General features: G+C 38.3%; 1 protein-coding gene across 4 annotated transcripts in view; it reads left to right on the top strand.

Annotated features, from left to right (window-relative positions):
- The window catches only part of LOC109065508 (plexin-A2-like), a 206,592-nt gene that overhangs the window by 167,983 nt on the left and 13,739 nt on the right, over window positions 1-24,870 (top strand). For all 4 annotated transcript variants that reach the window (XM_042713475.1, XM_042713473.1, XM_042713472.1 and 1 more), the window contains 10 exons: window positions 405-498; window positions 8,826-9,065; window positions 9,252-9,395; window positions 10,215-10,449; window positions 12,167-12,309; window positions 12,694-12,962; window positions 18,634-18,700; window positions 19,638-19,784; window positions 20,178-20,337; window positions 21,665-21,768. In XM_042713475.1, coding sequence (XP_042569409.1) covers window positions 405-498; window positions 8,826-9,065; window positions 9,252-9,395; window positions 10,215-10,449; window positions 12,167-12,309; window positions 12,694-12,962; window positions 18,634-18,700; window positions 19,638-19,784; window positions 20,178-20,337; window positions 21,665-21,768 — 1,603 coding nt within the window. The remainder of the gene's footprint in view (window positions 1-404; window positions 499-8,825; window positions 9,066-9,251; window positions 9,396-10,214; window positions 10,450-12,166; window positions 12,310-12,693; window positions 12,963-18,633; window positions 18,701-19,637; window positions 19,785-20,177; window positions 20,338-21,664; window positions 21,769-24,870) is intronic.

Raw genomic sequence — 24,870 nt, 5'->3', positions numbered from 1 at the left:
ACAGCATGAACAGAACAGTGTACGAGCGTTGCCTGGCTAATGAAGTGCTCAAGAGTAAACAACTGAAACACCTAGAGCTAGAGCTATTCACCCATTCCACTTCCAGACACTCAGTTCTTTTGTTGTGCTTTATCAAGCCAAGGACATTCGCAAAATGCTAAGCAGGATTTTTTGTTTTAGTATTTTCAAAGACCCATCTTGTACGTTTGATTAAATCTACTGAAGCTAGTTAAAAGGATCTTTAATCAGGACTTTCTCAAATGCTTATCTTTTGAGCATCACATCACAAAAAAACAAGTTTTAAGGGCAGTTTTGATTCAATTGGAGATGAGTTACTTCTGCATCAAAATTTTTATGTTCACCCCATTCACATTCATACAATCTTGTGTTTTTTTTTTTTTTAGTGGACACACGCCTCTGGTGGTGACTGGGACTAACTTGGATGTCATTCAGGAGCCGAGGATTCGGATCAAGTACGGCGGGCGGGAATCTGTAAATGTGAGTATCTTCATTTGTGTTATCGTTGGTTCCTCAATTATCCGCCCTCACTTTTAAAATGACCTTAGTTACCTGAGCTCAGGGGCTTCTGGGAGAACGGCTCTCTCATGTGAGCTGATATCTCACGAGGGCCGGTGCAATGAAACCAAATCGTATCAGTTTGACCTCAGAGATGCACGACCTTGGGAAGTGGGATGCTTTGTCTGCAGGTTTGAGTTAATTATCGGTGACTTTCAGAAAAGAGAGGATCACACAATCTGCAAGCTGCCTTTTTTGGGATGCATTAGACTGTCTTTTCTGTTGACCCATGGAGGCGAGATCCATCGTGACTCACTGCCACAGCTCCAGAAATCTCATATATCTCCTACCCACAAGCCTGTGCGTGACCTCTTTTTCAAGCTTTGTATCTGTAATTTCGACTAAGTACCCCGCTGAATTATTCAGTCTGCGCAAAGTGGTGCGGATGAGGCATTTAATGTGAGCATTTTACTCGGCTCATACCACCTTTGTCGAACTGGAATTTGTTTGGCATTATTTGCAGAATCCTGCATAAAACCAGCTTCATCCGCGGCGGTACTGGTGGATAGTGGCCAGTTAAAGAGGGTTGTATTGGTTAATAGGTTTCAAAGGATGATAAAGTGCATACAGAATGGCTTGGTCAGCATAAAGACATCCCAAAAATAATAAGAGCTGAGGAGTCAGTACAAATTCAATTTGCTCCCCACTGCAGGGGGTATGAGTTTAATTAATGGAATAGGATTGGTCAGTGTGGTCAGACAAAAAGATGGGATAGCCAGTGGCGTCTCGTATCTTCTGTTGTATTAGTATGCTTTGATTTATTTGTATTATTTTGTAAATTTAAAGTATGAAGTACTGTATATAAACAATCACAGGGCTTAAAGTTCTCCGGCACCATGCTGGATCTCCGGCGTGCAGCGTTTGTCTGTGGGAAAAAAAGTCATCCTATATTTAAAAAATATCACGTTTGAGTTAAAAAAAAAAAAAGTTTGCCTACAAATGTATGAGAAGAACACAGCCTTCACTTTCAACCAAACTAACATTACTAGCTAATCAGAAGTTTTTGCTCTTATAAACACGAGACGCACATTAGCTGATGAATGGAAAAGAAGCCTGGGTCTCGAGCGCAACACATTGAAAAAGCTGCGAGGCGCAATTGTCATAGATTTCCATCTAGCATCATATGTACATAGAAAAGCTATTAAAAAAAGCTGCGGAGCATTGTAAACAGCTCAGAGTAATCACGTCATCTCCATAAGAACGATATGATTGCCAGAAAAAATTTATTGGGATTTTTGAAAAGGTCATGTACTAAAAGTGATTTGATTGCCAGAAAAAATTTATTGGGATTTTTGAAAAGGTCATTTCCACTGCATATGCTTTGTAAAGTTATCTGGAAAAACTCCTGATATATATCATTAATTATGCCAACACAGGAGAATACATATTTTAAATAAGCGATTTTTATCACATTTCAAAATACGTTTTGACATTTTGGCCAGATATTAAAATTAAATGGATTTAAATGTTCACATGAAACATCACCAGGCCGTGGGCGCCCCTTTTCAGGTATTTTTGTATCATTAAGGCATGTACATTGTGTATTTAACAGTGTTGTTCAATAAAAAGCTTGGTTTTGATAACTTTATTTGAGGCAATTACTCATCATTACTTTATATAAATATAGTCATATTCCTATTTTTTCACTTAGTTCTATTTGTATTACTAAAAAAAATATCAGATTACTTGATTAGCAAAATAATCATTAGTTAAGCACTAGATTAGATAAACATTTCAAATTACAACGCATTGTTTTACTTTTTTGTGATTAAAAGACAAATATTTTTTCTGTTTTAAAGTATTAAAACATTGTCTCGTTCACCAAGTATCTGCATTTTGTCTCACCTTGTGAGCTAAGTGTAGTCTCACATCCATAGTGTCTATGAGCATGGACTCTAATTTTCCAAGTGTATGACATAGATGTCATGTAGACATGAAAAAAAAATCAGTTTGAATAAGGAAAGCGATAACTTTGCCAAAGTATCCTTTCAAATTAAAGTTGCCACAGTCGTTGCATTCTTTTGCATGTGCTGCACTTATTTGTACCATTTTGTTTTATTAGTTTGTTTATTAGATTTGTAAGATAATAACAAATAACAAGTGAGTCGCGTATTTTTGTCCGAAAACCCCCTTGAAAGTCCTGGAATTTTTATTTTGCAATCCCCTGTTTAAGTTACCGGTTCCCCATTTAATGTTTTTTGTTGTTGTTATTAAAAGTGTACTGTAGTTTCTGTAGTCACTGTCTTTGATTTCCTATTTTATTTTTTCCTGCTTTGAACAAACAACCCTTGTACCTGTCAAGGACAAGCTCAGCAAAACTTGATATCAAAGCACTAAATTACTGTTTGCACATATTATACTGAGTAACCTTTATGGTATTGCTGTTTCAAATATCCCACCATAATCTGTAGTCTGAGCCTTTCAAGGGCTACTGCAATGACAGATCCGTTACTAATTATTTTCAAGGAAAATCATTTCCTTTTGTTGTTTGCCAAATAACCCTGTGTATGACTCCACCCCCGCAACCCCCAAGCCCCTGCAATCATGTTTATATACTTTCTGTTTACATATATATGTAGGCATGTATATGTACTGTTTAGTAAAGTGGAAAGGGTGAAATTTCATTTTTCATTTTTGGGTGAACTATCACTTTAAAAGCAATAAAAAAGTCAGAGAGAGGGTGGGAAATGCTCATAATGAAACTAAATTAGGAGCCATTAAGTATGACAGGTCTCCATGTATGATAGGTGCATGTTTTTGAACAATATGATATGTAAATATAATTTTGGGAATATGAAAGTAATCACACATTGTCTTTTACTTTGCTGAGGTGAAAGCAAACTGCTATAGTCTTCCTTCATCTGTTCCCGATAGCATAACTGCACTTCAGTCCCCAGCTGTACAGATGTACCCGTGTGCAGGTAGTTCTCCTGAAAGTCACTTTTAGAAAAAGAGACACCAACTGCGCAATGAGGAGTGACAGAAGCCCCGCGTTCCTCCACGCTTCACAGAGCCCAGAGTTCTTAGAGTTCTTAAAGGGACTTGTGAAATATGTTGTGTGGGCGCTGTCTGATGTGTCAGGTGCTAGAGCCGTCTCTTTCTTCCTCTTTCTTACTTTTAACAACAGAGTGAAAAAAAACAGAGGTAGACAGAGGAAGGTTGGCTTTTGCCTCTTAGGCATCATCACCAAAGACTCAGCTGGCTTTGATTCCCTGCATTTTTATTAACTGTTGAGGTTAAGATTATGTATTTCTTCATCCCCCGTTTTCCTCTGTATTTTGGGGGAGGGAGGTGGGGAACAAAACAGCAGCAGAGTCTGGCAATCAGAGCTGAACGCCCGTCAAGACAGCCTTCAAACTGTCTTTTGCCTCCTCCCCAAATTGCTTCTCTTCCTCCTCTCCTCCCCTCCCGTTACCTGGTGGGCTTCTCAGAAGCTGAATGAACGGCATACAATTGCCTTTGTGCTTCCTGCTGTACCTGTCACCAACCCGCAATTGAGACATTAATCATTTTCCTGATTATAGCTAAAAGATTAGTTTTTCTACCTTTGTCTTCTCTCAAGGAGGAGAAAAAGAAAAAAAAACGCTTGACACGTGCGCCGGCGGAGAGATTCGTTAATGAAGTCTGGAGACAGATTCCTAAAGCGTTGCACGCCACTATCTGAGAAGATCACAAAGGCACTTCAGTTTTTTCCTTCTAAAACGGAGCAATCAGACGCTCCCACCAATCAGTGTCAAAGACCTCCCCAGATACCTTGGATAAGAGTGCGCTCGCAAAAAAACCAACATGAAGAACATGAACTATGGATGATAAAAGCATCTTAGCATTTAGCAGAGCCAAGGGCATTTTTCTACAATCGTGCAGATGCTTATAGTAGTTCTGCATTCGCCCTTTTTTCCAGCCGTCTCATTTTTTGCCATTGTATAGTTACATGTGCATGTACTTGAAAAACAAAGGGCATAATTCAGAGCTGGTGGGCAGCTCTACTCAGTCATTACCATGAAACATTTTATTCTCCTGTGTCTGTTTGCTGTGATGGGTTCAGAAGAAGATATGCTGTTAACACTGTACTGAGTTTCAGTCAAGCAGAGAAGATTAATAATTTGCTCAACTTTGTGTTTTTGGACCCCATTGACTTTCATTATATATATATATATATATAATATATATATATATATATATATATATATATATATATATATATATATATATATATATATATATATATATTATATATATATATATATATATATATATATAGGCTTGCCTTTCTTCTCTTCCTTTGGTGGACCATAAAAGAAGACATTTAAAAAAGTATTTTATCATTATTTGTTTTGTCCCATACAATGAAAAGTCATTGGGGTCCAATGTTGTTGTTTTTGTACCTCACTGACTTTCATTGTATGGACAAAAACAGTTGAAACATTCTTTAATATATCTTTCCACAGAGAAAAAGAAAGTCATCCATGTTTGGAACAAATCAGGATGAGTAAATGATGACAGATATTTCATTTTTGGCTGAACTATCCCTTTGCGGCATTACTACCATTTTCACTGAGTAACTTGAGACAGATTTTAGCCAGGGAGCGCCATCTCTATGCAACTCAAGCCCAAGAGAAATGCTTTGATTGATTAGTTTAGGTGGGTAGGTCTGTGCTTTGTGCTGAGTCATGTGTCAGTCCATGGAAGGACCTGTATCCAATTATTTCAGAGAGACAGTAAAGGATCCCAATTATTTCCACAGCCAAATACCTGCAGCTACTGTAGCCTGGTCATGGAAGGACAGGAGAGGAACTCGGATGTTATTAGTCTGGTGCAGGCCCTGAAGTGCAGCTAAAAAGACATTTGGTTTTGACCAACTCAGTATCTGCATTTCCTTCTGCTTACAGCAGGTGTTATTTAAAATACAATTAAAACCTGCTAATTAAATCCAGCCATGTGGAAAGCTAAATTTGTTCCCCCACTGTTGAAAAACTGGTAGCTTGATGTGGGCGGAAGTGAAGAAACAAACTGGTACAGCAAGACAAACTGTGACAACAGCCAGTGCGCGTCCAGCCAGTTTGAAACAGATGGCATGCAGAGGCAGTGCTTGGCTCTTCCAGGCTGTGCCAGGGTGGTTGTGGCCGCAGCATCTGTCTCTGACATGGCACTGCCACGAAAGGACAGAGAAACACATACGGTTCAATCTCATTAGACCCTTATCTTGAATGTGTTGTGTGCCATTTACAATGGCTTTTCAAATTAATGACACAAATGTTGCAGGTTCAGTGTTTGGTAGGGGTGGTCCATGAACTGGAGAAGTGCTAGAACAGTCCTCCACTGTCATCATTGTAGTAAGAAATCATTTAATGCTCACTTTTGTCCTAAGTGACTAACAGTACACTTACTACAGCAACGATGTCCCTGAACCAATCTGGTTTAAGTGTCTTGCTCAAGGGCACAATGCTGGTAGTTCATGTATCAGGCCTTATGGGGTTCAAACTTGCGACCTTCAATCACATAATCCTACATATTTTAAATACATACATGTATATCGATGCTGAATTTTTCCAATCAGAAATACAGTAAAAACAATAATATTGTGAAATATATTTAAATGAACCATTTTTTATTTAATCCCATTCATATTGATTATCATTTAATTAATTAATCTTAAATCTTACTGACCCAAAACTTTCAAATATTGATATTATTAAAACCACTTACACTCTGCAAAATGGTATTTTTACCATGTTAATAAAAAATAAAAAACATTAAAGTAATTCATTAAAATAAATGCTCTAATATGATTAGCATATAAGCCCTAATATAATTTAAATGTCTTTTTTGTTTATATCAGAAGTATCTCAATACATTAATTTTTCTGTATTGAGTGACTAATTGAAAGTCCTATCAAAGGCTTTTTAGCTCCACTAAGAATCAGTTGTTCTACAATTTGACTAGATCTGCATTTTCTCTGTGCCCTCTCGGTTACCTCACGTGGGGTGCTGTGGAGTGTGTAGTGGGATTACAGGTTTTGATGACAGTGTGACTTTATAGTTATTGAATCCCATTCATTTTTAACCAGATCCGGTCCTTCTGAGTTACAAGAGAGCTTCTGTTATCATGCAAACACTGTGCGTAATATAAAGTGCCTACAGAAGAGATCTGAGGCCACGGTGGCAGCGTCAAATGTTGTTTAAACCTACATGCCGTTTAGTCACCTGCAGTGAAAGTTGTAATTTTGGAAGCATGTTTTTTTATGTTTGATTTTCTTAGAGAAATGTAGTAAGTTGGTGATTGTGGATGATTGATATTTTGCTATAATTAGAGTTGGTCAGGTCTGGTAACCAGAAGACTGGAGGTTCAAGCCCCAGTTTGAGTTTTTGAAGGATTTAGCTTGTTTTCGTGCCTTATTGTTTTTTCAGATTCTCAGTTTGTTTCAGAACCCCCTAGGTTTTAACCTAGCAAGCAAGTATAAGCAAATACCAGTTAATCACTGACAAGAAAACCATCTCAGTCTCAGAATTGATAAATATCACTTATTATACACTCCTGAAGGGCCAAGAGAAGAGGAAGAGCAAAGGAATGAGGATCCAAAAGCTATGGAATGAGATGCACCCTCAATCTCGCGCAAATCAAGTTTGTGTGGTCAAAATGAGTTGGTATCGATTGTGGCTCTGGCTGCGAGGAGGTGAGATGTGAGTAGGAGGTGTGGTGCTCGCCGGTCCTGCCGTGCTTTGAAGATATTTAGCTCTAATTAAGTTTCTCCCCTGAGTGTCGGGGAGAAGAAAGAAATGAGATGAAAACCTCGCGGCACAGTCAGAGTTTCACAGCAATCAATTTTATTGTTCGAGAGTCAGCGCTGCTTTTTGCTACTCCGAGGAAACGGTTCAGTGCCTGTGCACGTAGACATGAGTACATCTGTCAAGTGTGACTGCTGATGTTTATGCGGTACTGATCACAGTTGTTGCACACTTGAGGTATGAGAGGGCTACAGTTTGCATCATTTCAGCCCAACAATGTAATCACATTGGATTCGGGGCTTAGCGCTTAGCGATACATTGAGCTTGTGTTGTTTGTGTTGCAGGTTCCAGACAAACCCAGAGAGACCAATCAAACTCTAGATTGTTTAATCTTTCTGTAAAATGTATATATCACAGAAAATAAAACTTCTGTAAGGACCTTTTTTTTTATTGTGGAAATATTTTCATGCTAATTAATGACATTTCCCATTACTTGTATTTATTTAAAACAAAATCTTAAATTAATGTTAATTGAAAACAAATACCACTATTATGTACTTGCAATAGCGCTATTTTAGTATCATTGATATACTATTATAGTTTTTGTTACTATTTTGAATAAAAAAAAAATTATTCCATTTTTTAACAATTTTAACCATTTTAAGTTGTTAAAATGAAGTTTTAGTAATTTTGTTGTTTTTTTCTGATTTTTTTGTTTTGTTTATGTTTCATATAAAACTGTGTATGTCAATATAGTTCTTATTCATTTTTATTTTAGTCAACAGTTATTTTAGCACTTAGTTATACTAAACTAAAATGAGAAATGATGCCCTGGCAACTAGTGGGAATAAAATGAATTTATGATTTTTATATTTTTTTCCTGTTCATAATTTTTAAAAGGATTTTTTTTTTATTCCAAGTAACATTTTTTTAGTTTGTATTAATAACACTGCTTTGCAATTTAAGTATTTTTCTTTCAGCAAAATATGATTACTTATTTATTTTGTTCAAAGTCAAGTCGAGTCACCTTTATTTGTTTGGAGTTTTATTATTTTTTTTTTGTGTAAATGTGGTTTTTTATTTTTTTTGTTAAAAATAGTTTGTCAATAATGCAAGAAGACAATAACAAAGAATAATTTTTTCAGCTAAAATCAGGTGACCCGGGCATGTTTTTGACAGGTTTTGTGATAGATATGCAGCTCATTTTATCTTGTAGAACAAAGCCTCACAATAATGTGTGACATGGCATGATTCATTCAGAAGAGCGTCATTTACACTTTTAATGTTTTCCCCTGTGGGTTTGTGAGTTTTGAGTTTAAAAGCTACTCTTTCATTTGTTCTCCAGCCCTGTTGTTGTCTAACAAAAGGAAAAACAGTTCGGTAAAACACTTGAAAACAGATGGTATCAAAGAGATCTTAATGGGAAAGAACTGAAGTGAGATGAAACAATGAATAACAATTACTCTCGAAATATGCTGATTAAAATGAAGTATATTTCTCACTGTCTCTCTCTCTCATTTCCAGGTGTGTAAGGTTCTGAACATCACGACTATGAGCTGTTTGGCTCCCTCGCTGACAGCCGAGTACAGGCCGGGTTTGGACTCAGTAAAGCACGCAGACGAGTTTGGCTTCATCTTCAATAATGTGCAAGCTCTTCTAGTATACAACAACACTAACTTCATGTACTACCCCAACCCTTACTTTGAGCCTCTCAACACCAATGGCATACTGGAACAGAAACCTGGCTCACCAATCATTTTAAAGGTACTTCCATCATCATGCTTGACACTTGGACCTAAGAGCTACAAATCAGACTGTTATTATCTAAGCATGTACAATGTTTCTTGAAATATCTGTTAACCGTAAATATGCATATACACAGAAATATCCAGTAGTGTAAGCTTTTCAAACGTACCTAACCATCATCCACATGTGCTGTGTGTGTATTAGGGTAAGAATCTGGTTCCTTTGGCCTCTGGAGGAGTGAAGCTTAATTACACAGTTCTGATAGGAGAGACTCCCTGTTCTGTCACTGTATCTGAGTCTCAACTGCTGTGCGAGCCACCAAATCTCACCGGCCAGTACAAAATCATGGTAAGACGTTTGCAAAAATATGTATATGTCAAAAAAAATGAATAACAGTTTTCACAAAAATATTAAGCAACACAACTGTTTTCGTTTAAAAACTGTAAACGTTGATCATAAAAAGAAATGGTTCTTGAGCTGCAAATCAGCCTATTAGAATGATTCCAGAAGGGTCATGTGACACTGAAGACTGGAGTAATGATGCTGAAATTAAGCTTTGCCTTCACTAGAATCAATTGCATTTTTAAGTATATTAACATAGAAAAAAAGTTATTTTAAATTGTAATAATATTTCACAGTATTGCCATTTTTACTGTATTTTAAAAAAATAAATGCAGTCTTAGTGAGCATAAGAGAAGTGTTTTTTTTTCCTTTCTAATCTGTTTTTTGTAAAAGAAAATAGTCAGCTCTAATAATCTGATTGAAAAGGGAGTCAGATTTCTGAGAACAATGTGTTTTTATTTGTTTTACATGCTTGAAAGGCCCTTCAGTACTTGTTGACTAGATTTGAGACCTGTGCTGTTGAGGAGGGTGTTTAAATGTCTTGTTTAAACGCTCATTGTTTACTATTGTTCTACCGCTGGTTGAGACTCAGACCAGACCTTCAGCAATGCCACAGTCTTGCTGCTGTCACCTGGTTCCCTAGAAACAGAAAACCAATTACTGTTAGTGCTGCCCAAAACACAATGTGTATGTGTGTGGGTTTTTCTATATTTTTGTTGGTTCAGAGAGTTTTACTCTCTGTATCTCTGTGTGTGCATCTTTATGTGTGTGCATTTATTCTTGATTGATTCTCATGTGTATATATATGTGGGTTTGTTCTCTCAGGTGCAGGTCGGTGGTCTGCATGTGTCCCCTGGCTCAGTAAACATCCTCTCTGACAGCCTCCTGACTCTTCCTGCCATTGTCAGCATCGCTGCCGGCGGCGGCCTCCTCCTCATCATCGTCATCCTTGTGCTTATTGCCTACAAGCGTAAATCCCGCGAGAACGACCTGACACTCAAACGACTCCAGATGCAAATGGACAACCTGGAGTCCAGGGTCGCGCTGGAGTGCAAAGAAGGTGAGAAAGACGCTGACATCGCCTTTCCACTATGTTGCATTATTGCTTATTTGTGTTTATTTGGGAGAAAATAATTTTTTGTTTAATTACAACCACACAACAGGACTGTCATGTCCTGGAAACCATAGTTTAATGAGTCAGATTAGAGCATTTTAATTTGTTTTTGACAAATCCGTATGAGATTTATGAGCTTTTCTATCAGGCTCCTATTAAAAAATCATTGCACGTTTTTGAAAATTAAGCATTCAATAACTGACTAATAACCTTTTCTTTGCCATTAAAGTGAAATTACTGAACCTCAACATAGGAGCTTGATAAAGATGCTCATTTAAAATAAAAAATCTCAAAATATTTAACATATATATGTATTATCAGTAGATGGGTTCTTTGGGAATAGAACCCATGACCTTGGTGTTGCAAACACCATGCTCTTCTGATTGGGTTTGGGGATTGTGAAATGTCACAGGATGGATTTGAAGTGTCAAATGTTTCTGTTAATGTTTTTTCACCAATTAAATCTTTAGTCATAAAGTGATGCAACACACATCAGCATTTGAGGGTTCCAGGAGGCTAACAGATAAAACCGTTTCTTACACACATTGCAGAAGAGAGCGTCCCTGACCTACGGTTAGCAGGTCTGAGAGGATAAGGTTTGTGTTGACTGATTCTGGAGCCACAAGGAATTTAAGATGCAGAAGTATTAAAGGGGCAGATTGAGTCCTGCACTCTATGAACGCCTGTGAGAGAGTGAGTTTAAGAGAGAGAGAAGGCATAGAGAGAGACGCCAGGCCGAGATGAAGAGGAGGACAGGTGAGGGGAGATGACAGAGTGAAGACATAAGGAAACGTGAGGGGAGAGAGAGAGAGAAAGAGAGATAGATAACTCCCTCAGGGAAGAGTGCTGCCCCAGGCTCTGTCAGAATGGACCCAATTAAATACATCCCACCTCCAGTCTCCAGCAGCAGGGGACAGGCACTTCAGCAGCCTGCAATTTATTCTCTGTGTGTGTTTGCGTGAGTGAGAAAACCATAAATAGAGAGAAGCTGGGAGGTTATTTTGGTTTGCTCTCTTAGTTACCCTTCATAAAAACATCAAACTGGACAAAAAGTCTTCAGAGATGCTGATTAGCAGTTCAGCAGTTCAGGTTTTGTTGCATTTGGACCTTTAATATAACTACAACGTCTGAATAAAACTCAAGAAATGTTCACATACTATCCTCATATATATCATATTTAAAGTAAAAGTTTCTGTTTCAGTTCATATATCATATATTTAAAGTAATTTAAAATAAGACATGATATATTTTTGATGACAGTATGCTCTAAATTCTCATTACTATAATACTTGTTGATCTTTGAGGTTAAAATATTATTTGATAATACTAATAAGGTTATATTATTATATTGTGATTTTCAAATAATAGGCATTCAAATTAATAAAAAATAAAAATGTTCTATATATTTTAATGCACTTATACTTGTTTTTTTCATCAAAGATATATCAGCATAAAGTAAAGCATATATTAGTACAACAATAAATAGTTTCCATGTGGAGATTTCAAACTTGATGATAATGTGCTTGATTTATAGTAAAAAAAAATGATCATTTATATAATTTTTTTAATAAGTTTTTTTTTTTTTTTTTTGGGCAAAACATTGAACTGTGAATGTGTATTGAAATTGGTTGTCTTTTTTTCTCCTCCCCCTTTTTGTTTTCAGCTTTTGCAGAACTGCAGACAGACATTAATGAGTTGACAAGTGATCTGGACCGGGCCGGTATTCCCTATCTGGATTACCGCAGATATACCATGAGAGTGTTATTCCCCGGCATCGAGGACCATCCTGTTCTCAGAGAGCTGGAGGTGGGCTGCAGTCTATATTAAGAGGATTTATTTCATCAACACTTTTCTCTTAACAAGCTGTGCTAACCAGGTGCAACATGATGCACATTTCTGTGCCATGTGACACAATCATAGGCAATCAGATTGGATATTTAATTTACAATTATTTGAAACAGGATTTTAGACCAATGAGACTACCCAGAGCAATGCCACATAAATAGAAAGCAAATGACCATAAAAATGTCTAACCTGGTTAGGACATTGTGTAATTTACAGCTTTTCATGTAGCATGTGCTCTTGTTTTTTTATTTAAATATGCATTAATGATATTAGTACATTAACAAGTTGTAGTTGGCTTATAAAAATGTTTGTATTTAACAGCAAAGATGTTGTTGTGTGTTCCAGGTGTCTGGTAATGGGCAGCTGTGCGTTGAAAAAGCTCTGAAGGTGTTTGCCCAGCTGATAAACAACAAGGTGTTTTTGTTGACATTCATCCGTACACTGGAAATGCAGCGCTCCTTCTCCATGCGTGACCGTGGCAATGTGGCGTCCCTAATAATGACGGCTCTCCAGGGTCGACTGGAATATGCCACGGATGTGCTCAAACACCTGCTGTCCGACCTCATCGACAAGAACCTGGAGAGCAAGAACCATCCCAAACTGCTGCTCAGGAGGTTTGCAGCTTACTTTATGTTTCCGGTTTCATTTAGTTTTTAGTTTACTTTGTAGTGTTCAATGAACACGTTACTAACTGAACTCAAAGTTTTGTGGTGTTGTCTAAGCTGAGCATAATAGCTATATTGATTCATGATCCATAAATCTACATCCCTCCAGTCTCTCAGTACGGCCCCATTGTCAGTGTCACTTATCATTTGTACGCTAGGTACTCATAAAACATTCATGAGCAGCTCAAATCTACTTGTTTTTTTCCTCTCTCTCGCTCTCGGCTGTCCTTTGTGCTTTCCCTCCAAATTTGTATTGGTTTTTCAAAGTCTTTCCAAAGAAGCGTGTTAACTAGAAGATTTAGACTAATAATGATTAAACAAAGAGTTGCCCAAGGGCTAAGCGCAGTCCACGGCCGCATTCATTACAGCCCCACATGATGGAGGCCGAGTGTATTTTAGCTTTAGCTGGAGGTGATTTGTTCCCGCCGACTGCGGCGCTATATCAGCTATACATCACACTTTGAATATTCAAAGCAGACAGGCCAAACAAACACCACAGCCATTCCTTGTTTGCTGTCTCTCGATCTTATTGAATGATTTTTGGTGTTTCGTTACATGACTTAGCTGATTAGTAGTCACAGTAAATAGATGCAGGGGAAATGTGGATTACGCCGTTATTTAACGTGACAGACGCCACATTTTCTCTCATTATCTGCTGTCATTAGGAACACAAAACACTAATCCCCCCACGCTGGCACGCTGGTTCGTGGGGATCAGGGGCCCGTGGTTTTAGATGACATTTTTTCCTTTTTTTCTCTGTGGGAATTTAGGAGATTATCAATTCGACATGCTCCTTTTGGACTTGTTCGCAGATCTGTGTCTTCACTTTTCCAGGAAGTATCTGGGGAACAAGGCTGTATTAGAAACCCAACAAATCTGTCTCTTTCTACCATGTTTTCATTTATTTATCATTTCCTTCTTTGTTCACTTTCGCATTCGGCCACATGGTTTCCTGTCGGTGTTAGGGTTAAAGGAACACCACCGTTTCTGGTGATCTCACTCATTTCTTCTCTGTTCCTTTAATAAAAGGCATTACTCGGTCTCTCTCACTCTCATTTTTCTCTCTGTCTTAAGAATTTTGATTTCAGTTGACCCATGTGAACAAACTCTGCCTGTCTTTCTGTATCTGCTCCTCATCTTAACATTTCTCGGATAATGGAACATCAGTGAGCGATTCATTTGCTGGTGTTTCTGGATCAAGCGGGTCTTATTTTCTGTTGTACAGATGAATTAAACACCAAAACAGCATGATTGGTTACCTTTGACCATTATAATTTCATATCAATGCCCCTTTAATGTGTGTGGTTTTTGTTTGTTTTTTTCTGTTGCAATGGACAAATGTTTAACATCATGTGCAACATCATGTTTTATATAATTTTTAAGATTGTAAACGAATATATTCTCGTTCTGAAGTAAAAAGCAACATTTAGGATTTTTTTTTCTTTGTGATTTAATAATTTATGCAGAGGGTAAAAGAATTTTATTTTATTTTATCCAGTCCAATCCAATACCTTGCCACCCACATGAGAACCAAGACTCAATATCCAGCACAAAGTACTTGGCCTCATCTCTAACTCCCTTTTGCAGTTTTAATAACATGTAAGAACCACAAGTATTGCAGCTTAAAATCATTGGCACACTGAACTGACAATCATAACCAAGTGAGCTATTTTGATGGTGTGCGATCCATCTACATATTCTTCAAGTAAGAACAAAGGATGCTCATGTGTGTTAAGGAAAATATTTAATGTCAAAGATGCCTGTAGGGCAGTTGCTTGCAAATGAGACATCTTTTAAGAATCAGACAATATCAACAGAGAGACTCATTTATTATCATAAAGTGACCCAATTGCATTTAGTGATAACCGACTGTGAAAAATAACAAGGGCCTGTCTGGTCTCTGCGGTCATCAGAGTGACTGTATGTTTCATTTCAAATAGCCTAAAGCTTCGTTGGTATTAATATTTGCTTGTCTGTTATTTTTTAATCTTCATTTGATTATGGAATATATGGAGACACAAGACTCAGACTTATTCTGGGCTTCTGGTCCCATCTGGATCAGCAGAGGGATGTGATTTTTTTGCAGTGAAGACTGATTCATCACTTCAGTGGGAAAGCCACAATGAATTAAACACGCAGCCGCACAGTGCATTAAAAGGTTTCAGTGGCTTTTTGCCATTCTTTATTGACAGAGACATTAGAGAAAAGACAGAAAAACACATGGGAGAAAGAAAAGGGATGCAGGATTATGTTGCTGGCTGCATTCAAACCTGCATCGCCTGCAACTCACCACAGCTCTGCATGTATAATGTATGGTTTCTGTTTGTGTTTTATTTTGTTGTAGTTTGGTGCATCTGATTCCTCAATTCTGCCTCTTTTTTTGTTGTGATATTATGTCCAGGAGTTAGTATAGTATGTTTTTTTTTTGTCAGCGCTATCCATTAGGCCACATCTCCAACAGCAAATTACTTCTTCACTGAACTTTTGAGTTTTCTTTTTTATCTTTCGCTCCCTCATGTTAATATCTGTGGAGGACTGTGGCTAAAAATGGAACAGCTCCTTGGCCTCAGGCTCTCTCTTGCTGGCTGGCTGGCTGTTTGTGTGTGTGTGTGTGTGTGTGTGTGTGTGTGTGTGTGTGTGTGTGTGTGTGTGTGTGTGTGTGTGTGTGTGTGTGTGTGTGTGTGTGTGTGTGTGTGTGTGTGTGTGTGTGTGTGTGTGTGTGTGTGTGTGTGTGTGTGTGTTTGTTCTCTCCTAATGAGATTTGCAGGCACACAGAGTCTCGGAATGGACTATTAGTGAGAGACATTGCGTTGTGTGTCGCCCCTTCAATGAAGCAGTTCTTTACCCCCTTAAGACATACACACACATACACAACTCATAAACATGCTAATAGCTAATAAAACTCTCATGTTCATTAATGAAACTCTTTTAAAAAAGCAAGCAAGCAAAAAGACAGAAAAATGCTGAAGAAAGAGGAAAAGCAGACATTATCTGAGCAGACAGAGGCAGAATTTCACAAAAGCCTGGTGTGATGAAGTTGTAGAGGATGCAAAAACTCATTAAGGTGCTCAAATAGCTACTATTAACTTTCTCTTCATTCATTCTCTCACCGGGAGATGAACAGGCAATGTGTTTGTGCTTCCTGGTGAAAGAAAATAGTGATTCGATTGCGATGAAGAGATTTTGGAGATTGACATCTATGGATCTGAATTATATTTTGAAGCCAGGTATTGACTCTGAACCTCTGCAATATGAAATGTGTCATTGTGCCAGGAGAGTGCCCAATTCCTGTGTGCATTTGAAAATTCCCGACCAATTTCACTTCATTTGATTTGTTAGAACTCATTTTCCAGCCATTTGTGAAACTAGTTTATGAGAAGCATTGAACCAGATGCTTCTAATAAACTAATTTCACAAAGGTACTGTATTTTAAAAGGAGGTAAATTTACTTCAGTTACTGGTAATTCAGCCCCTATTTGTAGGGTTTTTTTGCGTCCGTCATCGTCCATCATTGATCGCTGATTGACTTAGACAGGAAAGAGACAGGAAACACTCTTGCAAGACCTGATGCAACCAGCATCAAACACTCTGTCATTGTAGTGTATGTGTGTGTCAGAGCTCATAACTCAGTCTGACTCACACACACACTCACTGAATGAGTGTCACATATGAATGCATGCATCAGTGCACAAATACACACAGGTTCCTCTCGTTCCTGCATCCAAAGTCCCTCAGCTCACAGACCCAGAGGAAAACAGGTAGGATACAAAGGAAAGTTGACAGGCTTAAAAGAGAATATATAAACATGACAATGTTTTGTATAGACTGCCACACATGCTGCTGAATAAAACACACAAACACACACTGTCCTTTAGAAAAACCTTCTTGTCACAAACATGACGACTTTCCTTCATTTCACTCCATCTTGCATCACTCCTTCTATTTGCCCTCCTCTCGTCTCTCTCATTTAGTCTCTGTGTGAGACTGCCATTGATTTATTTACTAAAATGCACCATTATTGAATAAACATAATTTGAAGGCCCCGTTATTTGACAGCCATTTTTGTTCTTTCAGTTAAATTAGCATTTATTAACCGCTAATGCATTAACCCAGATGGTTGAATACCTAAAAAAAACAACAACAAAAAAAACATGCAGTATAATGCAAATCACATCATCTTTATGTTAATGGATTCTTAACTTAATATACAAACTCGAAACCCCTCAATGTGCCAATAACTTGTTTTTTTTAAAGCAGTCCATCCACTCAGTGGCCATCATGACTGTTTTCTAATATAGTTTCTGTTTACTTGAATATGAAAATCTACAAATCTGTATGTTATGCCAGTGAAATATGCCAAAATTGATGTCATAATTATAAAGGCCAGGTCTTCACCAACCAGTAGTTCGGCTCAGCAGCTACCTAAATCAGCTTGGACTAACCTATTCTAAAATTAGGCGACTATCTAGGGGGCAGTATGCATTCTTGTATTTCGTCTGCACTGTTTTTAAGTTGTTAATTAGTTTATGTACATATGTTTTAGATTGACATCTTTTACTGTCCTGTGCAGGGGCACATCTTTGTTTTTCATTAGATTTTTTGGGACAATGTGTAAAGTTTAGTTTTAGTTTTATTAAGTCATCTCACATTGTTCACATGGATATGCAATGATTCAAGATCCAGACCTGATCTCTATAAACACACCTCATCTTGTCTTGCCGATCAGTGCTTACAGGGTCACGTATGACCCTGAAGCGTAACCCCCTCAAACAAAATACACACACGTGCACATGCTCAAACACACACACACACTGTCTCTCTGAGGTTTAAGGGTCTCGTATGAAATTGAAGCGTAACCCCCTCAGTTGTCTCAGTGCATTAATCATAGTTATTTCCATACATTTTCTCTCACCCCGGTGTGCTACCTCACCATCCCCACGGCGGCCGAGCAGAGTGTGAACGTGTGTGTGAGCATATAACGTCGTAAGACATGGCCGCGACAATTACGCAGCTGATATTACATCGTCCTGTGATGCTTATGTGTATTTGTAATGTCCATAAGTGAACATAATACTTGCTGCCACAGAGAGCCAGACAGAAGGGGGAAAAAGTATTTTCCGGGGTGAAAGGAGGAATGTTTTGTAGGGAAAGAGAGGTATTGGTATTCCACAGGCGCAGGCAGCCGTCAGAACGAGGGAATAACCCTTTCATGTATTTTTCATGCTCGTTAACCACTCCCGTCGGGGTGCTGTTTGTTCTTTCTTCCTCTGTCTGCCTTATCTTTCCCTTACTCTTCAGCTTTCTACCTGCTCTGTCTTCTACAAACCTTCAGCTTCTTTTTCTCTCTTCCCAAATTATTGCCCACAGCTCTAGAGTTGTGTGTTTGTCATTTGTGGGTTTGTGTCTATGTCGTCCCTCAAAGCAAAGAAAGACAGAAAGAGACTAGGGGGTCAGAAGAGTCTGGAGTGACTGACAGGGAAGGCAACTGAGTTTTTTCACACTTTCTGTTTTCCTCTCCATCAAAACCCAGCCATTATTATAAGGGGGAAAAGAAAATATGCAGGTATTCTTGATAATAAGTGTTGTCATCTGCTAATGTTTGTGCATTTGTGTGTTTCAGGACAGAGTCTGTTGCTGAGAAGATGCTTACCAACTGGTTTGCTTTCCTGCTTCATAAGTTCTTGAAGGTAACTTGCTTCTTTGGTTTCCTGTAATAGTACTAGTCTCATCTAGAAAGACTTTTGATGCTCAGCATGAAGTCTGGTTCACTCTGCAGCTTATTCTTCCACAGAGCCGCCCAATTAGACAGGAAGCTCCAGTCATGTCACGATCAACTACAGTTTGTATGTTTGTAGGAGCTCATTCAAATAATTGGAGTCTCTGCAAACAGTCGTATGAGAAATATTAAAGACATTAATGTGTGTAGACTTTATGGTCAGACTTTAATGGTAGCATTCAGTTGTGCTCAAGGATATCATGTTTACTTGCTGCTACTAAGTGTCTCAAGCTAAAATATATTTTTATGTCTTGCATGAATTGGGATAATGCAGTCAGTGAGTAGTTTGAGGCAGAAACATATGATAGCAACCTGGGAATGTTTAAACACAAATTTGTTTCCCAGAAATGCAATTGGAAACTGCATGAAACTTACCAGTCAGCCTTTGGGGAATTTCATAAATTGTCCAGGTAAACATGTATGGGCAGAATATAATACATACAGCATACTAACATACATATTATGCAATAATAAACATTTTAAATGGTAGTTTGTTACGTACATTTTTGCCTCAGGACTGGCCACATGACTTCATTATGTTCCTATTTAATTCGCTAAATGACATCTTTGAAAATATGAAATAGAAAGTTTTGAAATAGAAATCCTGTAACGCTGTAAATGTCTTTACTGTCATTTTTCATCAATTTAATGTATCCTTACTCAATAGAAGTATTAAAAAAATGAATTAGTGTACATACTATATATAAAAATGAATTAGTGTACATACTATATACTGCAGAAATAGTATTATGCTAGTGTGATATTCCAAACAGACTTAGACCAGACAGCGTATAAGTAGTGATAAAGTAATAATAATAAAAATGTGTGTTTTGTGTCTGTGTCTACAGGAGTGTGCAGGTGAGCCTCTCTTCATGCTGTACTGTGCTATAAAACAGCAGATGGAAAAAGGCCCTATAGACGCCATCACTGGAGAGGCCAGATACTCCCTCAGTGAGGACAAACTCATCCGGCAACAGATTGACTACAAGACTCTGGTCAGCATCACACAACCTCATAGCCACACTAATAAACATAGTATCTAATAAACTCTCATGTACAGTATAACAGTGCTGTTACTGTGTGTGTGTGTGTGTGTGTGTGTGTGTGTGTGTGTGTGTGTGTGTGTGTGTGTGTGTGTGTGTGTGTGTGTGTGTGTGTGTGTGTGTGTGTGTGTGTGTGTGTTTGAAAGTAGACAGTCTGGCCGAGGGAGGGTACTGTTCATTAGTCTCTCATACCCTGCTAAGGCTGAGATTGGGGTCCTGCAGAGGGTGTGAAATTAGATTTCTCGGGCCAGGAAATGGCCTTTTCCAGAGCCACACTCCGCACCTATGGCTTCACCGACCACAGCCCAACATCTCATCATCCTCATTCCTCTTTTTTCACTCCAGATCTTAAACTGCGTCAACCCAGAGAATGAGAACAGCCCTGAGATCCCGGTCAAGGTTCTGAACTGTGACACCATCACGCAGGTCAAAGAAAAGATTCTGGATGCAGTGTATAAAAACATGCCGTATTCTCAGAGACCCAAAGCTGTGGACATGGACCTGGGTGAGTTTAACATGTGCTCACAAGTATGATATTGCTTTCGAAATTTAAGTAGTAATGAGTAACCAACATTTTAGACACAATATTGTTTCTTTGTCGATTTTTGTTTCCCCCAAAAAAAGTTCCAAATGAAGCCACAGCAGTTTGGATCATTTTGAATGAATTGTTTAGGGAATGAATTAGTTTTGGAAAAGATTCTTTCAAAGAATGATTCAGTGATTCACCCATAAAAACAGTTTGATTCCTGAATGAATCAGTGTTCCTGAACAAATCATTTGAGTGAAAGATTCACCAACTCACTCACAAAGATACTCACCTGTTTCATTCTTGATTTAATCGGTCCTTTTGAACAAATCGGTTAACTGAATGATTCAATTACTAACTCATAAAAAAACACTTGTTTAACTCCTGAATGTATCAGTGATTTTGAATGAATTGAGTGTTTGATTCATTGACTCACAGTATAAAGACAACCACTTGTTTAGTTCCTAAATGAATCAGTGTTTTACAGGAATTAGTTGGCTGAATGATTAATTTGCTCACTCAGAAAGAGTGAGTTGTTTTATTTCTGAATGAATCTGTTTTTGGACAAAACTGTTTGAATGAATTGAATGATGCACTTATAAGAAATGCCACGTCACCACCTACTGCCCTAACAATGTGTTCTGCAGAAAGAGCCACAGAAAAGCTTTTTTATCATTTCAGTATATAATGACCTCACATTTTTTTAAGAAATGTAAACTTCTTTTGATTTGATTTTATGTTGTCTGTAATGCATAAACAGTGATAGAAATGTACACTTTTTGCATGCACACAAGCAGGTGTGTGTGTGTGTGACCCAGGTAAAAGCTGACAGACGGCGCTGACAGACTGACTCCACATTTCATTTCTGGCACACAAACACCCATCTCACACATACAGACACCGCACAAAAGCCCCCTGTCAGCGCTGCAAATCATCCTTCCAGCACCTTGGCCAGAGCAATCTCCTCCCATGATGATGTTCTCTCTGTAGCTGCAGAACTGGCATTGCTTTTGCATGTGTGTGTGTTGGGGGTAGGTTTCTGCAGGCATCATCTGTGCATTTGGCAACCACGTAAACTAATAAACCCCATTCAACAGAGGAGAAAATCAATGATCACTCTCACTCTGAGCCTGTCTATATCCTATCAGCTCTCTCTTTAGCATTTAATTATACCCTACCGCGCGTAGACACACATTTCTAACCCATGTGAAAAGACACATTCAGAGCTTTGGATCAAATCAATCTGCTTTGAGCTGGGGGAGGTTCACTGTGTCTGTTTTAATCGCAAATGTTGATTTTTTTTTAGAGTGGCGTCAGGGACGAATGGCCCGAGTGGTCCTGCAGGATGAAGACATCACCACTAAGATTGAAAATGATTGGAAGAGGCTCAACACTCTCATGCACTATCAGGTACAAAAGAGGACACACACACTCATACATAATCTCATGGTGCCCTCTTCTGTCTAAATGAGTAAACATGAAAGGGGACGTATCATGGGTTTCCTTTGCTTTATTGATAGAAAAAAAAAAAAAAAATCTGATGTACTATGTAAACATCTCCCCAGTGCAGAAATAGCAAAAATTCATGTTTTACTAAATTTATTTCCTAGTTAACATTTATAAACTTCTTTAAAGCGACAAAACTGTAGATTATAGTACTTTGAAAACATCAGGAATATAAATAAAAAAAACACAGCAAGAAGGACAACATGCTACAAAAAGTAATCCTCTGTATATCCATTTAATTCCTCAGACAGCAATTAAGCTCGATACAACAACAAAACATTTCCTTTATCTCACAGTGCTCCAAAATGTCTCGCTGTGAGTGTGTGAGTGACAGTAGATCTCTCTCTGAATCACACTACACAGGACAATATAATAGAGGACAATTACACTGAAAATTTTAAGTGTGTAGCTGGAAAAGTGCTTGCGTTTGTCTGTGTGTGTGAGAGAGAGATTTTGTCCTTTAACTTCAGTGGATTAATTACAGCCTTTACCTTGCCTTTACTTCAGACACCACAGAGACAGCACATGTCAGAGCAGTTATAACAGCACTTATTGAGAGAGTGAGAGAGAGAGAGAGAGAGAGAGAGAGAGAGAGAGAATATGTGCACTTTGTGCCTTTTGCCTCTTTTTGTGTCCAGAGGAAATGCCACAGGATATGCTCACACATATTTTTAGAATTACTACTGTAAGAGCTCATATGTGCTGTCATAATGTGTGATCTGAGGATGAGACAGTCATGAAAAGAGAAAACAGAAACAAAAGGAAATGTCATTTATTGAGCGTTGAGCACTACCGTTTAATTTGTTTGTTTTTTTTTTGTTTTTTTTATATATATATTTTTATTTTATATGTTATATTGCTTGAAACTATAAAGGTTACTTTTGTATTCATGAAACCCTACATACATAAATATAAGTTGTTTCTCTGAGACAGTAATGAGATGGATACCAAATGGGGACTTTTAAAGTCTCTATGAAAGAGCAGCATCTAAGAGATGAGACTTTCCTCTGTGTACTGTATGTCATTTGGTGCAGAAGTGTGTTCATATTCATATTCAAACATATTCAAAGTAAATCACAAGGTATCTTGCTTAGGGAGCTGTATGCTCACTATTTGCTATATAAACGCTTGCTGTTTCCACAGAGACTGCTGAAATAAAGTTTAGAGAAAGGACAGAGAAAACTGAAGGCAGGGAGCTGTAGAGAACACTGCATTAAAATACATGACTCCTGAGCCCTCCACACAAGCACCCTCACCTCTCCTGAAATGCTACGGATATGCTAATCTCAGCCGTTCGCCAAGTTCCTCAGAGTAAGGGCATATTTAAAGAGAGCAGACAGTATAATCAGCAGCTGTGTCTCGCTGACATTTCATGCTGTGGCTTCATAAACCTGTGGTCACCATGTTCTTCACTGATTGCTCATTTGATTGCACAGGGCTGATTAGAGCACTAGCCTAAAAAAGGTTTTCATCAGTCTGAACGCTAGCGTGGTCGTTTTTCTCTAGGCTCTGCTGCTTCTCCCACTCGCTCGCTCTCTTTCTTCTTTCCCACTCATCCACTCTTACTTGAAATCAGTGAGTCTCTTGACCTTGCGTAGGTTGAATTACATTACAGAGGACTGGCAGCCTGTCCCTCAGGGGCCACTGTACTCCTCAAATTTCCAATTTAAATAGTTGGAGCAGCATGAGATACTGGCATTAACAATTCAAATAAACAGCTCTCTGTTAATGTGTAGATTATTATCCCTCACAGGGAATGTAACAGCAGTATTTATATAGCACAGAACTTTCAATAAGGCACTATAACTAGGAGTCTGCAAGAATATGTGTTTCCAAACTCCTCAACCTAAACTGGATTGGCAGTCTTAACTGGTTTAAGGTGGAGTTTAGCTGGCCAGCTGACAAGTGCCCAAAATCTTTCTAAAACCATAAAAACAAACACCTGCAGTCCTGTTTAAGCCCAAAGTATACTTCGGCCATCCGTGTCCCGTGACGGTTCGCACACTGTCCTCGTGACACAATTTATGTCATCAGGGGTGTCCACAAGCCAATTTTTGTGACTTGCGTGAGGATGGTCTGACTGCCGTAGGTTAAGCTGTTTTTTAAGTGCTGACAAAGCTCAAGGACTTACAGTCTGACATACAAGCGTGTTTGTCAACTGCTCATCAATTATACTAGACATGCAATGTAGATGAACGTTATAGTGTATATTTTACCAGTTAGAGTTGAATTCCCTTGGATATCCCTTTTTAGGCATCTTATTTTACATCTCAACGCATTTACTATCTTTGTTTATGATGCTTTCATCCATTTCAGTTATTAAATGCCCATCATTCTGCTGTGTTTATCATGTGGCAAAGGCGTTTCACGCTTTTTATGCTAGCGTGACCAAGCCTGCCGTATTTCAAAGAAGAGGCAGAATGGCGGACACATCACCTCATTCTTCCCCACCGCCGGGATGCGGCGTCTGAGTTAAAGGCACGTTGGGTTGCGGATCGCCATCAGATAGAGCGCAGACAGGGGGATCAGAGATACATGAGGAAAAGGGGTCAGTTGTCTGCATGATGCAAACGTTATCATGAGGAAGGCCTAACCCCTTATCACTCTCACACCCACTGGCGGCCCGCCTGCCTGGCAGAGGATTATACCTCAAGGGCAAATGCATCTCCCTTCCATCATTTAGGCTCCATACGGCCGCCTCCTCCACCGCAGAGACCCGCTGTGAGAGTAGAAAAGTAGATTGTACATTGGGCAGGAGGCTACTGTAGATGCCAAAAATAAGATTTTTTTCAAAGAAATTCATACATTTATTTCAGCAAGGATGCATTATAATTGATCAGAAGTAACAGTAAAGACTTTAACATTGTAACAAAAAATGTAATAAATGCTGTTCTTTTGAACTTACTTTTCATCAAAGAAACCTGAAAACTGATCACGGTTTCCACAAAAATATTAAGCAGCACACCTGTTTTCAACATTAAATCAGCATATTTTCAACATTAAATG

This window comes from Cyprinus carpio, chromosome A23 (genome assembly GCF_018340385.1).
Source record: "Cyprinus carpio isolate SPL01 chromosome A23, ASM1834038v1, whole genome shotgun sequence".
Taxonomy (NCBI): Eukaryota; Metazoa; Chordata; class Actinopteri; order Cypriniformes; family Cyprinidae; genus Cyprinus; species Cyprinus carpio.
This window is presented reverse-complemented; position numbering and strand designations above follow the sequence as displayed.